At 49.5% G+C, this 16,880-nt stretch overlaps 1 protein-coding gene across 2 annotated transcripts in view; it reads left to right on the top strand.

The window, feature by feature from the left end:
• Nucleotides 1-9,102, top strand: part of TTPA (alpha tocopherol transfer protein) — a 35,207-nt gene extending 26,105 nt beyond the window's left edge. The window contains exons 4-5 of one of the 2 annotated variants that reach the window (XM_054984669.1): nucleotides 1,189-1,299; nucleotides 4,027-9,102. In XM_054984669.1, the coding sequence (XP_054840644.1) occupies nucleotides 1,189-1,299; nucleotides 4,027-4,212 (297 nt within the window). In that variant the 3' untranslated portion in view covers nucleotides 4,213-9,102. The remainder of the gene's footprint in view (nucleotides 1-1,188; nucleotides 1,300-4,026) is intronic. The other variant, XM_054984670.1, reaches the window with a different exon arrangement.
• Nucleotides 9,103-16,880: the final 7,778 nt, after the last annotated feature.

Raw genomic sequence — 16,880 nt, 5'->3', positions numbered from 1 at the left:
TCCAGATCACGAGAGGTGATGGTACTGCTCTACTCTGCTCTGGTTAGACCTCACCTAAAGTATTGTGTTTTGGACACGACAATTTAAGAAGGATGTAGACAAGCTGGTAAGGGGTCTGGAGACCAAGTCCCATGAGAAAAGGTTGAAGGAGCTTGGAATGTTTAGCCTGAAGAGGAGACGACTGAGAGGTGATATGATAACCATCTTCAAGTACTTGAAGGGCTATCATATAGAGCATGGTGCAGAATTGTTCTCCGCTGCCCCAGAAGGTCGGAACAGAACCAATGGCTTGAAATTAAAAGAGTTTTCGGCTAAACATTGGGAAGAATTTCCTGACAAAGTGGTCTCTCAGTGGAACAGGCTTCCTTGGGAGGTGGTGGGCTCTCCTTTGGAGGTTTTTAAGCAGAGCCTAGGTGGCCATCTGGCAGCAGTGCTGATTCTGTGAACTTGGGCAGATCATGAGTGGGAGGGCAGAATAGGTTACATCAGTGCTTAGTTCTTGTGGCCCCTTCTTACATGCCCAGGGTAATGCTGATCATCACCTCGGGATCAGGTAGTAGTTTTCCACAGGCCAGTTTGGATAGGGATCCTGGAGGTTTTTTGCCATCTTCTGGGCATGGAGCAGGGATCACTGGGGCAGTCGGGCAGGGGGGTGTAGTTGTGAATTTCCTGCATTGTGCACAGGCCTTAGAGGTCCCTTCCAACCCTCTGATTCTATGAATTATGTGCAATTTGGTACAGACTTTGAATTCCACAAAAATGTGAGATTAAGATCTGATACAAAAACAGTTGTTTTCCTGTAATTTCTTGTTTCTGTTTCCATGTCATTTTATGTCTCTGGCATACAAAAACTTATCCTGCCATTCCACTCAGGTAACAGTGGCACCTCCCTCCAATGAAAATAGCTTTCTTCTGACACAGGAGAAGAGGGTGCAGCCCTTAACTGAACAAAGTAGTAGGATGCAATCCAGTACCACAAACATATTCTCAGTTCTATTTGTATCTTTTGCCAACTAAATTTTAATTGAGTTTTATGTGCAGTCACCGAATAGTAAATTCAGGTATAGTTTTGCTCAAACCTGTGTGATGAGTACTGCCATTTTGAAGGCTGACCTATGAAAATGTGGTCATCATAATTATAAAGCTCTGCTCTTTCATTATGCTTAATTCATTGTTTTCTGTTTGCAGGATTCCTTTCCACTAAAAGTTCGTGGCATCCACTTGATTAATGAGCCTTTATTCTTTCATCCAGTCTTTGCTTTAATTAAGCCTTTTCTTTCTGAAAAAATCAAGGCACGGGTGAGTTAATGCAAATATTCTGTAAAATTCTTACATTATAATTTCAACATTTTTTTTCTTTTAGACAAAAAAAAGGGACATGTCAGCTTTTCCAGTAATGTCCGTGGATTGGTTCTGAAAATCATTTTCTTCCAACCTGTCAGTAATTTCCACTAGTGGAAGAAGGGAGGCAGTTCTTGCCAATTCCTGCTTCCCACCTCAGTCCACTGAACTTCCTGAAATGCTGCTTCTAGGAGGCCCTCAGGAGAAGCCTGAAGGATGAAGTGGGGTCTGTAATAGGAAGGAGAGAATTGGCAAAGATCTCTAGCCTTGTACCAGTTGAAAATGGCTTTTGGATCCAAATCCCAAACTTTCTATTTTCATAAAGGTGAATTCAGATTGATGTTCACAATTACCTTTTTATCAGTCGTGTATGACTTCTGCCCTGTGTGTCCTACATGATTTTCCTACTTCTCAATTTCACCTTAACATATCTATGATCTGAGTTAGGCGGAGAGAATGATGGGTCCACGGTCAACTAGTGCATTTCATAGCTGAGTGGGTATTTGAAGTTTGGTCTTGCTGGCCCTAATGCAACACGCTGACAACTACACCACCTGGCTAATGCCACATGATAGGAAGACATACATTCTAGAGGACTATGTACTAATATGCTAACCTGCAATTCATGACACCAGCCTGCCAAGGTTTTTTAGCACTATCTGGGTAGAGTATGCACCCAAAAATTAGTAAGTCCAATATTTTTCACAGAATCTGAGGAAAATTTCAGAATTCACTGAATTCCACATTGATTCTCTAATTTAGTTTGGATATTTCTGAAAATTTGGCTTTTGTTTTCAATGGGAAAATCGCTCTGGGGGCTATCCGGTGGGCTGGGATGGGGTCATTTTTCAACCAAACATCACCTAATTTGGAGGAAACCTACTCCCGACTGTCCTCTAAAGATCCTCCAAGCTTCATGAAGATTAGACCCCGGGGGTGGGGTCAGTTTTCTAGGTCCCCAAAGGCCCCCACCGAGTCTCCATTATTTCCTAAAGGGAAAAATATCTGGGGGCTATCCAGGGGAATATGGGTAGCATTTTTCATGAAAATGCCACAACATTTTCAGAGAACCTACTCCTGACTGTCCTCTAATCGCCTCCCATGTTTCAGGAATATTGGACCCTGCGAGGAAATTCTGTGGGCGTCTGAACAAAGTGCCCCCAGCCCCTCCATTGTTTCCCATGGGGAAAAAAGTCAAAGCTGACTCCCACTGCAGAAACACACTGGGGCAAGGCTGCCATGGCCAAGGCACACTCCTAAATGCAAGCTGAGCTCATCCCAGAGAAATCCCAGCAGAACTAAACTGAAGCACGAGAATGGAATCCCCCCCCCCAAACCAAAGTGAAGGATGGGGATCAGCACCACATCAGAGAATTGCATCCATTCCTTCCAAACCAAACTGAAGCAAGCAACACCGTTGCAACTTAGCCCAACAGAAGCAAACTGAAGCATAGGAATGAATCCCCCCAGAACCAAAGTGTTGCACGGGCAGAAGCAGACTGAAGCGAGGGAATGACTCGTGCTTGTGGTTAGGTACTGCCGGGTTCTGTTATGTGGTATTTCCTCGCTGGCTGAACCCAGTGCCTGGCTGCTGTGAATGACATTGGTTCTGTTGGGCTAAATTGCTACAGTGTTGCTTCCTTCAGTTTTATTTGGGCGGCATGGGTTTGTTTCTTTAACATGATCTTCGTCTCCTTGCTTGTTCAGGGGCTCATAGAATTGTCCCCCTGTGTACAATCTTCCTGAATCTTGAGGAGTCTTTACAGGTCAGAAGTAGGTCTCCTGAGAATTTGGTGGGGTTTTCATGAAAAATGCCACCCCAGCCTCCTGGATAGCCCCAGATATTTTCGCCCTTAGGGAATAAAGGAGAGTGGGTGGGGGCATCTTTTTGGGGAGCCTAGAAAATTGCCCCATGAGGTTCAATATTCATAAAACTTCGAGGGTCTTTAGAGAACAATCAGGTGTAGGTTCCCTCCAAATTAGGTGAAGTTTGGTTGAAAAATGATCCCTCCTGCCCGCTGGATAGCTCCCAGAGTGATTTCCCCATAGAAATTTTTACTGAATTTTTCTGAAAATGTACTCTAAAAGTGCAACATATATAATGCAATCCTAAGGCCTAGTTTACTCTGGAGAATTAGGAGGGAATGATATGGTAAAATGCTGAGGTGGTAGAATGAACTGACCCTCTTCGGACTGCAGAACAGAAAATTCTAGCTTTGAATGTTGCTTGTCATTAAAAACTATGCAAATGCAAAAAGAGCACACCAGGAGAAACGTTCTTTCATCTCCCCTTTGCTTCCTATATTGTTTCTTGCTTTCAGTCATTCTAAAATGTGATTCTCCACAATCTGCCACCTGCAGTCTGAAGTGGTAAACTCTATTGCATCACCTCAGATCTCTGCCACCTCACCCTGTACATGTGTAAACCAGACCTAAGACATGTTTCTGAAGGGTATTTGTAATACATTTCAGGGTATTAATAGTTAAGTGTAAATAGCTAGCTCCATAGAAGTAGTTATACCTTGATTCTAAACACTTGATCAATCCCATTAATTTCAACCAGTCTTGCCAGGTCCTTGTTCTCCACAAACGGATGCAACCAAATATAAGCATTGTAAAACATGTTTCACATCTGCTGCAAAGGCAGTTTGGCTTGCAGAACAGACTGTACCAAAACGTAAACAGTTCTTGTCATTGCAGATCCACATGCATGGGAGTAACTATGTACAGACTCTCCAAGAACACTTTCCCAGGATCCTCCCAAACGAATATGGTGGTGAGGCAGTCTCTATGGAAGTCTTATCCCAAGAGTGGACTGACTTTATAAAAGAATCTGCAAGTTATCTTCAGAGCATTTCTCAGTGCGTGTAGAAGCAAACCAGTTCTAGAGGAACACAGTAATTCGACACCCACCTAAGAAAATGGGATGATAATTGTTAATTGTTCTGTGTTACTGGACCTGATCTATGGTTTAAGATAGTTTCTGGTTGATAAAAATGTGAGTCGGCTCAGATTCTGCAAAAGGCAGTGAAGCAAGCAAAAAAAAAAAGCTACAACAGTAGAGTTGGCAGCTGAACGTGAAATTGGTTTTGGACCAGTATCAAATGTTTTGATATCAGAATAATCTTGCTACAGAAGAAATGCCGTTTGCTGCATTCTTATTTTAATGTGAAGAAGAATACAAGAAAATCTATATTTTACAGCTAATGTGGACATATCTCCAAGCAGCTTGTAAAGGCCTACCAACATGCAGGCTAAAACCATAAAAATTGCCTGTGTTGCATCAGGCCAAAGGCCCATCTAATTTTCCAACAGTGGCAAAAAGATCCCACTTGAAAGCTTACAAGCACAACAGGATAGAAATCACCATTACCTGCTACTTGTTCTTAGTAGCTGGTGCTTAATAGTATGCTTCCTCTGAATGTGGAGGTTGTATTTATTTCTCATAGCTAATAGTCAGTGATAGATCAATCCTCCATGACATTATTTAATCCTGATTTAATGCAATCCAAGCTGTAGATGATCTTGGTTACAGATTCTTTATGTGGCTTGTGAACAGTACTTTCTTTTATCAGTCCTGAACTTATTGAATCAGTGAGGAGTACTGGAAAGGAATTAAATTTTGTCTACAGTCATGTCCAGTAATTTAGTAATCATACAGTTATTGCTTGTGGTTTGGGTTGACAAGAGGCTAACAGAAACAGCAAAAAATGTTGCAGAGCAGTAATGTGTCTTGGAAATGTGCTTATGTTGCTAATGACTTCTTATACTTACTTGTTGTAGCAAGACTACATGTGCTCAAAATGATTCTCAGGAATATTGAAATGATTCTTGAGTTACTTAGGTTTGCTTGCTTTGGGTGGGATGGTTTAGCAATAATGAGATACTTGTCGCAGCTAACTATTTGTGCTACAAAGCTGCTAATGCTGATTTAACAAGGGACACAATGTAAGAGTTATGAAAACAATGTGAATAGGAAACAAGAAAAAAGCCTAGAAATAATACTGATTTTAAAAGGTGATGATGCCTTCTCTAAACAGATGTTCTTTTCAAACAATATTCAGGAAATATTTCAATAAGATACTTCCTTAGCACTTCATAACTACTCATTCCAGAACAGTTGTAGGATAATCCACTACATTGACTTTAGTCAGTACTTCTAAATTGTAGTTTATAGCCTGCAGTGGTATCAGACCTGGTAAAATCAAATAAGTCATGCCAGTACATCACCACAAAACACCTAATTCTGATGTTTCACTGATGTTATTCTGTTGTCATAGACAGATACAAAAGCACACATTTACAGTCAGGATTCTGGACCACGGAGATTTGAAACTACTGTGCAATTAATGAATTTAGAAACTTGTATTTAGTTTATATTAGTATCTGCAAGAATTAACATTCTTTACTCTCTCAGGGAAACCAAATTTTTCCATAAGCGTATGCAGCTGCCTTACACCGAGTCAGGCAGTTGGGCCAACTCCCCAGGACTGCCCAGGAGCTTGGTCAGAGTTCTTTTCCAGCTCTGTTTCTTGAGTTGTGGTGAAAGAATGTCAAGAGAATTTTCTGTGTGCAAAACTTGTTCTCAACCACTGTGACTCCTCTTTCCTTTGAACATGGGCTTCTCTGGAATTAAATCCAGGGCCCCTTGTTTCCAGCGTCCCTAGATGAATAGGCCTAGCCTAAAGCCACTCTCAGGGCAATTCCTTTATCTCTTTATTTTTTAAAAAATTGTGTGTATATATAAAAAGTTTAAGCTATAACTTAACCAAATGTAATGACAGTAAATAAAAGCATCATGTTCTTCTCCCACACTATATCCTCTTAATGGGCAAAATATACAGAATTATCCTTCCCCCCCTTTCTATTACTGCCTGTGGATGAAGGAAAAGATGTTCCTTTCCACTAGCGTTCAGGACCAGCAATTACAGCAGTAGCTGGAGGGCACTTGTAGCATCCACTTACTCACCTTGTACTGCACTAAGAGAGGAATAGATGTTGCTGCTATTCATTCAGCCCCCACAAGGGCCTTTTCAGCAGCTTGTAGCACACTTGTAGCAACTATCCTCTTGACAGACAGATTGCCCTGCCTTCAAATATTTTCTAATCAGCTCTATGCAGAAGGGGAGTATTTTCTTTAAAGAGGGAGGAATACGTTTTCCAATGTTGCCCCTGATCCCTCTGTGAGAATGACCAAGGTGTTGCTGCTGAAAAAGAATGACCAAATTGTTTCAGCAATGCTGCTGAAAAAGCATTGATGGAAAAATACAGGTGTGGGATTCTCTTTAAACATTATCTGCTTAAATCTTGAATCTTTTATTCCTGGGGACCAACACAAACAGTTTTTGTGATGAGCTAATCAGGTTCTTCAGGTTCTTCTTTGTGAAAGTTAGAAAGAGATATAAGGCTACTAATATGACCCTAATGGTTTGCATACATGTGAGGGAACAGTGTCTTGTGCAAAACAAGTGGTACAGCTCCATTGTGTATGCCACTCATCAGTTTCCAGTATAATTACCAAGATTCTTGGTACCAAAATTCTTGAGCAGTGGCTGTGAGATGGTGCATACTTGAGCCTTTTCAGATCCTATTCATGCTACTTCCTTTCCCCACTCATCTGTGATTACTTTATGTAACAGCCCCATACTCTTGCTGGATCAAGGGTGGCTGTTCTAAGTGCAGTCATGCTAAAGTCCAGCTTCAACATTACAGCTTCACACAGTGGTTCGCAGCACAATGGGCTGTCATTTTATCCTGAAGAACCTGATATACCTTCCTGGTTTTTTTGCTTTAAGTCTACGAATTGAACTGTGAGTTCCAGTCCTATGTGCTCAGCGACAAAAATAAATTGAGGTGGTTTATGTAAGAAAAATATTCAACTTCAGTTGAAAAAAGTTACAAGCACTTTAGAGAATATACACGGAATCCTATTCAAATTTAAAATAAGTTCTACTTTACTCTGTGGGAACTTGCTCCAACGAAAAAGAGGCAGGTTCTCTCAGCTAAATAAGGTAGTGCTATCATTCACTTTCAGTTACCATTACGATTTTAAATAGAATCAGAAGTATTTTTTAAAATGTTCTGCTATATAACTTTGTACTGTAAGATCTTTGAACTCATTACTTTCTAATTCACTTGAGTTTTACACTGCATATTATTCTTTTGAGAATAAAGATTGATTCTCTATATGATGTTCCAAACCCCAGAATTTATCTCATAATGTCATTTCATCTGCAGAGAGAGATGTTTCTGTGATATGATTCAAAGGAACTGGGACGAGTTCAGCAATCTCAAGGGCTTTAGACCCCCCCTTCCCTGCAGCCTTCCATTGTTGCATAACATACTGCACTGAAAATTAGGAGAGACTGGAAAACACTTTGAAATATAATATTGTAGCTTGCTGTTTTAAAAAAGGCAGAAATGTTACTGAGCTAGTGCAAACCTCTGAGTATGCCAAAAGTGCTTATTTGAGTTCTTGCTGAAAGAAACAGTTCAGCAAGGCATTAGACATACTCCTCTAATTCCAATGCTCCCGATGTGCCTCTGTGTTCATATTGCTCTTGAAATCTTTTAAAATATTCTTCCTTTCTAAAACTACTTTTTCTCCATGTCAAATTCCATATTATGGCCTCCATGGTTTCATTCCCACATATCACTGGAACCGCCTCTCCCCCTATGCTTCTCCAAGGCAGCATTAGTCATCGCAGCAAAATCAACAACTGCCTGAACATGTGCATTCTCCATTGTGGCCCCTAATTTATGGTATGGCATACATGATGAGGTCAGGAAGGCTCCGACTCTTCTGGCTTCCTGCCAACTGTAAAACTGAATTATTCAAAAGGGGCTTTTCTGCACAGATAAGGCTGTACTGTAAGCAGACCTTAAAGTTGCCATCCTCAAAGTTTCGAAGGGAAACTTGAGCATGAAGCTGCTGAATTAGCGAATTTATTACGCAAAATTTTGTATCAATAAATCCTAGCTTAATATAGAAAGCACTCATCCATCTTTAGATGATTATTTGCACTATTGATCTTATGCCTTTTATCGCTAGCTCTGGTAGGGAGTGAGTTGCAGCTGCCTTAATTCATGTTCATTTGACTACATTTTGAATTCATTTTGTGCTCTCTATAGCTTTGTGCCACACCATGTTTGATCTTTTGGACCCACCTCATTAAAAAAAAGATAATTCTTCTTCTCTCTATACTCAGATACTTTCCCTTAAGTTAGCAGTTTGTATGTCTAACCAAAGGTTTATACCACAGTAAACTTGTGTCAGATGATGCACTATTTGTTTTGCCCCTGAGGAATAGAACCTCCCCTTTTAAATATCTTATGATTTGATAATTATTGTGCTGCTAATCTTTGAGAAGAATGTTTTTCAGTTAACATAACTTTGGGAACATTTATTATTGTAATTGTTTACATAAAATAGCAGATTCACAGATGAGTGTGTTTCTTCTGAAATGAACAAATGTGATTGCTTAACAGATGTTTAGGGGACATTTGTTTTATTGATGAGATATATATTTAATTCTTAGAAGTTTACTTCACTTTCTGTTTAGCAACTTTAGACTCCCATATACTAAGCATCATGATCTGCAAAGTGGGAAACAGATGCTATTTAGAAATGAAAATATGTATTGTTTCTCTGTTACTGTACCAACTGTGCCTTATAAAAAACCAACTTGTCGTCATACTTGTTGTATTAAATTTTATAATTTCGTACATTTAACTTCAAAGGAAATTAAAAATTCTAAATGAATCAAATTGTCATGTCTTCTGTTTTTTAAAAAAATGAAATAATAAAAATAACAAATGGCCATTGTTAACTAAAAACATTTAATCAAGCAGTCAAAATCTGGGACCGACTAATATTTTTCAAAAAATATCAGTTTATTTGTTAAGGAGAAATACTGCACACATGTTGTCTACCAGATGGTGCCTTTGAAGGATTTTCATACTGAAAACTTGAGATGGTAAATCTTTAAATAATGCTTAAAAAAAACTGAGTTGAAGAAACTATCCTAAATGTTCATAGTTTCTGGGTTTTCCCAGCATTCATTCATGTAACCAGAAATTTTAACCAGATAAATCTCCTGATAGAACTAGGAATCAATTCTGTTCTTTCTGCTTTCAAGCCAGATATAAATTGCAATCATTTCAAAGGATCCGTTTCATAACCACTAGCTCTCCTCAACATTGCTAGTTTCAACGGTGCTTTCATATCCTGTGGAAGGCTTCAAGGTGGAACGGAATAAAGAGCAAAATGCCTTGCCTGTTGCAACTCACATTTTCACATTGTCTACAGACTATGATCATGTATACATGTATAAATACAGCTCATGCACATTCTAGAAAAACTTAAGTATAGCAGTACCTGCATCTTGCAATGGAAAATTAACCAGTTCAGCTTTTAAAAGATTACAATAGAATGAGAGGCACCTGCCAGAATTCCCCCTTCTGTAATTTAACAATCAAAAGCTGGCACTCATTTTACTGTGAGCCAGTTTTGCTGCATCTCAAACTATGCTGAACTATGTCTGGTTTTCTGGGAGAGTCTGTACTCCACTCTCAAATTTTCAAACTGCTTTCAGTTTCCTGCTTCAACTCCGAGGCCCTAGAAGCATTGAAAAAGACACAGTTATTTTGATGGGAAGATTGACTGTGGAAAAAATGTAATTTGATTAATAAATTTTGTCCGGAGCAGGCTCCTCCTGCCCCAGACTGGGCACGCACGCCGGCCTCCCTGCCGCCCGCGGAGCTCCCCCCCCCACCTGCGAAGCTCCCCTCCCCACCCACGGAACTCCCCTCCCCAATCCCGCGCACCCCCCACACACCCCCAACACCCCTCGGGGACCCCCTACCTGCGGGGAGCATGGACGGGGCGCACGGCGAGCCGGGCCGAAACAAGGAAGCGCTCACCCGCGCCGCCACCCCTGTCAGCAGAGCCGCACGGGCCGGCATGGACGGCCGCCACGCCGAGGGAAGCCGCTCCGACGAGGGGAAGGGCTGCGGCCCAGGAAACGCCGAGGCGGCCGCCCGCACCGTCCGGGTCGGAGGCGCAGGAGTGGGCCTGGCCGGCAGCGGGGCGAGGGGGCGGGACGGAGAGCCAGCCACGCCATCCCCTGACTGGCTGGACGGCTCCTGGGAGGGCTCGCCGGTGTGAGCCACGGGCAGGGATTGGCGCAGGGCCAGCACCGGCGAGCCATCAACGGGGAAGAGGAGACAGCTGGCGGGACAAGGAAGAAGTGAGAAGGGAGGATGATGGACGGGCACGGTGACCAAAGGGAAGGGGGGGGGAAACCGAGGGAGAGCAGAGGGTGGAGGTGGCACGCACAGGGATTGGTGACGGGTCCAGAGGCGGGGAGGAGAGCCGCTATAAAGGGGGAGGTCCCGATGACGCCGAGGAGGAGTAGCTGACTGAGAGGTGGCACAGAGAGAGGGAAGGAGAAGTTCTCGGAGACAGCTAGCTGGAGACAGAGGCTGCTGGAGCAGCCACGGTCCCAGCCCAGTCTGAGGCAGAGGGAACTCACCCCTCCCCCTGGAGGCAAAGGAAGGGACGGCGGAGCACGAGGAGGGCGCGGTTGGGGGCGGGGCGGGGCCTCACAAACTGGTGGAGAAAGCAGGCACCGGCGGACCCGTGAGGCACCCGCTTCCGCACCTACCCACCCCCGCAGGCTGGAACAGCTCCCGTACCCTTATACGCCCGGCAGTGCTGCAGAAGCCGAGCGGAGAGACACCCCCGGCCAGCCCTGCCATGGATCTCACCCAGTTCGGGCAGTGGCTCACGGAGCATCAGGGCCAGCTGCTGAAGGAGGTGGCCCAGCAGCAGCTGGATGCCCAGGCCGCTCTCGCCCGCCAGCAGCAAGACGCTCAGGCGGCCCTGATCCGGGGACTCCAACAGACCCTGGCCCAGGCAGGGGCCGGTGCCAGCGGGGGCGGGGGAGGCGCCAACCCCCGCCCGCCCTTTCACCTGGCCAAGTTAGGGCCAGAAGACGACGTAGATGCCTTTTTGGAGGCCTTTGAACGCACGGCGGAGGCGGCAGCCTGGCCGCAGGCCCAGTGGGCCTTCATCATTGGCCCTTACTTGACCGGAGAGGCCCAAGCCGCCCTGAAGGCCCTCCCCAAGGCCGAGAGTGCCGACTACGTCAAACTCAAAGAGGCGGTCCTCGACCGCTATGAGATAACGCCGGAAACCTACCGCCAGAGGTTTCGGGCCATCACCTTCCAAAAGTCAGACCGCCCCCGAACGCTGGTAACCGCCCTCCAAGATATGGCGTACCGATGGCTAAGGCCCACCACAGACGAGGGGCGGAGGATTGTGGACCAGGTGGTCCTCGAGCAGCTGCTGCAGGTGATTCCCGCCCGAGCCAGAAACTGGGTGGCCTACAATAAGCCCGGCACCCTGAAGGAGGCCACCACCCTCTGGGAAAACGTGATGGCCGTGGAGGCTCGAGACCCCCCGAAGGCAGAAGCTCGTCTGGGTGGCGAAGGGGGCCAAGGTCCCAGCAGGAGGGGTGGCCGGGCCCGGTCCGGGCCTCGCCCACCCACCCCGCTCAATGCCGGTCGGCCAGCCGCCGGGCCTCCCCAGGGACCTCGGTGGACCTTCCCTCCGCCCACCACCCCACCTACCAAGCCGGCCGGAGCGAGCCGGGACCCCAGCGACAAGGGGCCCTGCTTCACCTGTGGGCAGCGCGGACACTGGAAGAGGGAGTGCCCCCTTATGGAGTGCGACTTGGGTTGGGACACCGCCCTGCCAACCACCGCCCGGTCCTCCAGGCCGCCACCCATGCTGATCTTGGTGTCATTGGCCGGGAGGCGATTGACCGCCTTGCTTGATAGCGGGAGTTCGGTGTCTATGGTCAGGACCCATCTCCTGCCGCCCGACCTGCCCGTAGTCTGCCAAGCCACCATTGCCTGCGTGCATCACCACGTCGAGGAGTGCCCAGTGGTCCAGGTGCCCGTGACCTACCGTGGCCAAACCCTTGAGACGCACTTGGCTCGAGTGAACGCCCTGCCCTACCCCGTCCTCTTGGGGAGGGACGCCCCCCACTTCCGGCTAGCCATGCGGACCGCCCTTCCCCCGGAGCCGGTGGACGGCGATGAGACACTGGCCGGAGCGTCGGTGAGCGACCCATCGGAACCAGACGAGGGAGAGGGGGCAGAAGGGGCCTCGATGCAGCTACTCCAGGGATGGAATAGGGAGCCACGGTTTGCCACTGCCCAGACAGAAGACCCCTCGTTGGAGAGCTTGCGACGGGCGACCGCAGTAAGTAACGGGCGAGTCTTAGATCCCCGCCGAGCCAACCGGTGGCCGCGGGTCATCCAGGAGGGGGGCCGTTGGTATCGCCTGGTGAAGGAGAGAGGCAGAGAGATCCATCAACTCCTAGTCCCCACCGCCTTCCGACCGGAGGTCTTGAAGGCCGCCCACGACCACCCGTGGGCCGGGCACCAGGGAGCCCGGGGCACGACCGCCCGGATCGAGGCCCACTTCTTCTGGCCAGGCTTAGTTAAGGAGGCCAAGCGCTATTGCCAAGCCTGCCCCCTGTGCCAGCGGCTGGTCGGCCGCCGTCCCGCCAGGGCCCCCTTGGCTCCCCTGCCGGTCATCGAGGAACCCTTCTCCCGGGTGGCCATGGACTTCATAGGACCTTTACCCCGCACCCCCCGCGGGGCACGCTACCTCCTGGTCCTGATGGACTATGCCACACGGTACCCGGAGGCCGTCCCTCTCCGCGACATGAAGGCCCCAGGGGTAGCCCGGGCGCTGGTAAGGTTCTTTGCACAGGTGGGGCTACCCAGGGAACTGCTGTCGGATTGTGGGAAACCCTTCACGGCCCAGATCACCCGACACCTATGCCGAACGCTGCACGTCCGACAGATCTTCACTAGCATCTACCACCCCCAGACTGACGGCCTGGTGGAGAGGTTCAACCAGACCCTGAAGACCATGCTCCATAAGAGGGCCCACGACCGGCCCAAGCAGTGGGACCTGTATGTTGACCCCCTACTGTTCGCAGTACGCGAGACACCCCAGGCCTCCACGGGATTCGCCCCCTTTGAGCTCCTGTATGGCCGGCGCCCCCGCGGGATACTGGGGCTGGTGGAGGAACAATGGGCCCCCCCGACCGCCTCGGAGGCCCGCCCGGTCCCCACATACGTGCAGGAGCTCCGAGCGCGCCTCGAGGCCTGTCGGGCCGAGGCCCGGCAGAGGCTCCAGGCAGCCCAACAATCCCAGAAGGCTTATTACGACCGGGGAACAGCGGCCCGAAGGTTCCAGGTCGGAGAAAAGGTCTTGGTCCACCACCGAGTCATGGGGCCGGGCCCGGGGGACCCCTGGCGAGGTCCCTATCGCATTACCAAGGTTCGGGGGCCTTGGTCCTACGAGGTCCAGTGCGGCGCGACGCCCCGGCAGCGGAAACGCCTCCATGTTAATGACTTGAAGGCCTGGCATGAGGCAGAGCCCCTTCAGTGCAACCTGTCCCCCGAACTTCTCGAGCTCCCAGCCGGGGAGCTGCCTTGGACCCCAGCCGGACCCCCGGATGAGGAACCGGTCCTTGACCCCGCGCTCACGGGGGACCAGCGGGCCCAAGTGCGGCAGGTGCTCCAGGAGAACCCGGGCCTTTTCTCTCGGCAGCCGGGGCAGACCACGGTGATCACCCATTCCATCTCCACCCCGCCAGGGCAGGTGGCCCGTGCGCCCTGGAGGCCACTACCTCTGAAGCGCTGGGAAATCGTGGCCCGGGAGGTAGACGACATGCTCCGCCTCGGGGTGATAGAGCCGTCCCGCAGCGCCTGGCGGAGTCCTATTGTGCTAGTGGGCAAGCCAGATGGCTCTGTCCGCTTCTGCGTGGACTACCGCCAGGTCAATGCGATCGCAAGTTTTGACGCCTACCCTATGCCACGGGCCGACGTGCTGGTAGATCAGCTGGGAACCGCCCAGTACCTATCTGCCCTGGACCTCACAAAGGGGTACTGGCAGATCCCCATGGTTCCAGAAGACCGGGAGAAGACAGCCTTCGCCACCCCACAGGGGTTATTCCAGTTCCGAGTCATGCCATTCGGTCTCCATGGGGCCGCGGCGACTTTCCAGCGGCTCGTCGACCACGTGTTGGCCCATTGCCAGGGATTCGCCCGTGCCTATATTGACGATATCATCATATTCAGCCCCGATTGGTCGTCCCACCTCCGGCACCTGGACACGGTGTTGAAGGCGTTGGCGGCAGCAGGCTTGCGAGCCAACCCGAGCAAGAGCCGGATCGGGTTCCGGGAGCTCACCTACCTCGGGTACCAAGTGGGGCATGGGGTGCTCCGCCCAGTGCCCGACAAGGTGACCACGCTAGAACAAAGCCCGCGACCCCGGACCAAGCGCCAGATGAGGCGCTTCCTGGGGCTGGTTGGCTACTACAGCAAATTCATCCCCCATTTTGCCAGCCAAGCCAGCCCCCTTTCTGACTGCCTGCGGAAGGACCAGCCCTCCACAATCCAATGGCGACCCGAACGAGTACAAGCCTTCGAGGCTCTGCGCAAAGCCTTGTCCGCGGCCCCCGTCCTCAGGAACCCCGACTTCAACCGACCCTTCCTCGTCCAAACGGACGCATCGGACGTGGGGCTTGGAGCGGTCCTGTCCCAAGAAGTAGAGGGCCAAGAACATCCAGTGTTGTTCATCAGTAGGAAGCTGCAACCAGCCGAGGTCAAATACGCCACGGTGGAGAAGGAGGCCCTGGCGGTGAAGTGGGCCGTGGGGGCCCTCCAATTCTACCTCTCCAACAACCCCTTCACCCTGGTCACGGACCACGCCCCCCTGCTCTGGATGGCCCGCATGAAGGACCATAACCCACGGATCCTCAGATGGTATCTCTCTCTGCTCCCTTTCAGCTTCCAACTACGGCACCGGCCAGGGCGTCTCCATCTGAATGCGGATTACATGTCGCGGGTCCACGAGGAGACAGCGGACCAGGAGGCGCCCAACCCCAGGGAGGGGGTGTGTCCGGAGCAGGCTCCTCCTGCCCCAGACTGGGCACGCACGCCGGCCTCCCTGCCGCCCGCGGAGCTCCCCCCCCCACTTGCGAAGCTCCCCTCCCCACCCACGGAACTCCCCTCCCCAATCCCGCGCACCCCCCACACACCCCCAACACCCCTCGGGGACCCCCTACCTGCGGGGAGCATGGACGGGGCGCACGGCTAGCCGGGCCGAAACAAGGAAGCGCTCACCCGCGCCGCCACCCCTGTCAGCAGAGCCGCACGGGCCGGCATGGACGGCCGCCGCGCCGAGGGAAGCCGCTCCGACGAGGGGAAGGGCTGCGGCCCAGGAAACGCCGAGGCGGCCGCCCGCACCGTCCGGGTCGGAGGCGCAGGAGTGGGCCTGGCCGGCAGCGGGGCGAGGGGGCGGGACGGAGAGCCAGCCACGCCATCCCCTGACTGGCTGGACGGCTCCTGGGAGGGCTCGCCGGTGTGAGCCACGGGCAGGGATTGGCGCAGGGCCAGCACCGGCGAGCCATCAACGGGGAAGAGGAGACAGCTGGCGGGACAAGGAAGAAGTGAGAAGGGAGGATGATGGACGGGCACGGTGACCAAAGGGAAGGGGGGGGAAACCGAGGGAGAGCAGAGGGTGGAGGTGGCACGCACAGGGATTGGTGACGGGTCCAGAGGCGGGGAGGAGAGCCGCTATAAAGGGGGAGGTCCCGATGACGCCGAGGAGGAGTAGCTGACTGAGAGGTGGCACAGAGAGAGGGAAGGAGAAGTTCTCGGAGACAGCTAGCTGGAGACAGAGGCTGCTGGAGCAGCCACGGTCCCAGCCCAGTCTGAGGCAGAGGGAACTCACCCCTCCCCCTGGAGGCAAAGGAAGGGACGGCGGAGCACGAGGAGGGCGCGGTTGGGGGCGGGGCGGGGCCTCACAAATTTGTTAAATTCCCATAGAAACATAATCTGACAAGATAGTATGTCACTCCACAAAAAATTAACTATATCAGTAAATCTAAATCGCCCAAATGTTGGAAAGGCTGCGGAGAAGTGGGATCATTTATCCATTGTTGGTGGGCTTGCAACCTGATAAATTCTGGTCTGAAGTAATAGAAAATATAAAACAAATCACAGGTTATCTTGTTCCCCTCAAACCTGAACTCATTTTACTTAATTTATGGACAGGCCAAGATATCCTTTTATATTCCAGAAGACGAATTGCCTTACTCTTAGTTGCAGCCAAAACCATCATTGCTTCCGTATGGAAAGATTCCAGACCGCCCTCTCTTCAAATATGGTACAATAAAATTTGGGACCATTACTATATGGAGAAAATAACCTATCAAGTGCGCAGAAATGGAAAATTTGCAGTCAGACTTTTGGGAACTCTGTTTATTAGTCATTGATCATATGATAACAAAGGACATTAGTCCCACCAAAAAATACCTGTTGGAGCCTTTTTGCTTTTGATTATATGGCTTTAAAGGCTGTTTATTTGAACTCTGTATTGTAGTTTAAAAAAAAAAAACCTCTAGAAATGTCTTGATGTGACCAGTATTTGCTCATCTGTACTGAATTGA

This window comes from Eublepharis macularius, chromosome 7, assembly GCF_028583425.1.
Source record: "Eublepharis macularius isolate TG4126 chromosome 7, MPM_Emac_v1.0, whole genome shotgun sequence".
Lineage (NCBI taxonomy): Eukaryota > Metazoa > Chordata > Lepidosauria > Squamata > Eublepharidae > Eublepharis > Eublepharis macularius.
This window is presented reverse-complemented; position numbering and strand designations above follow the sequence as displayed.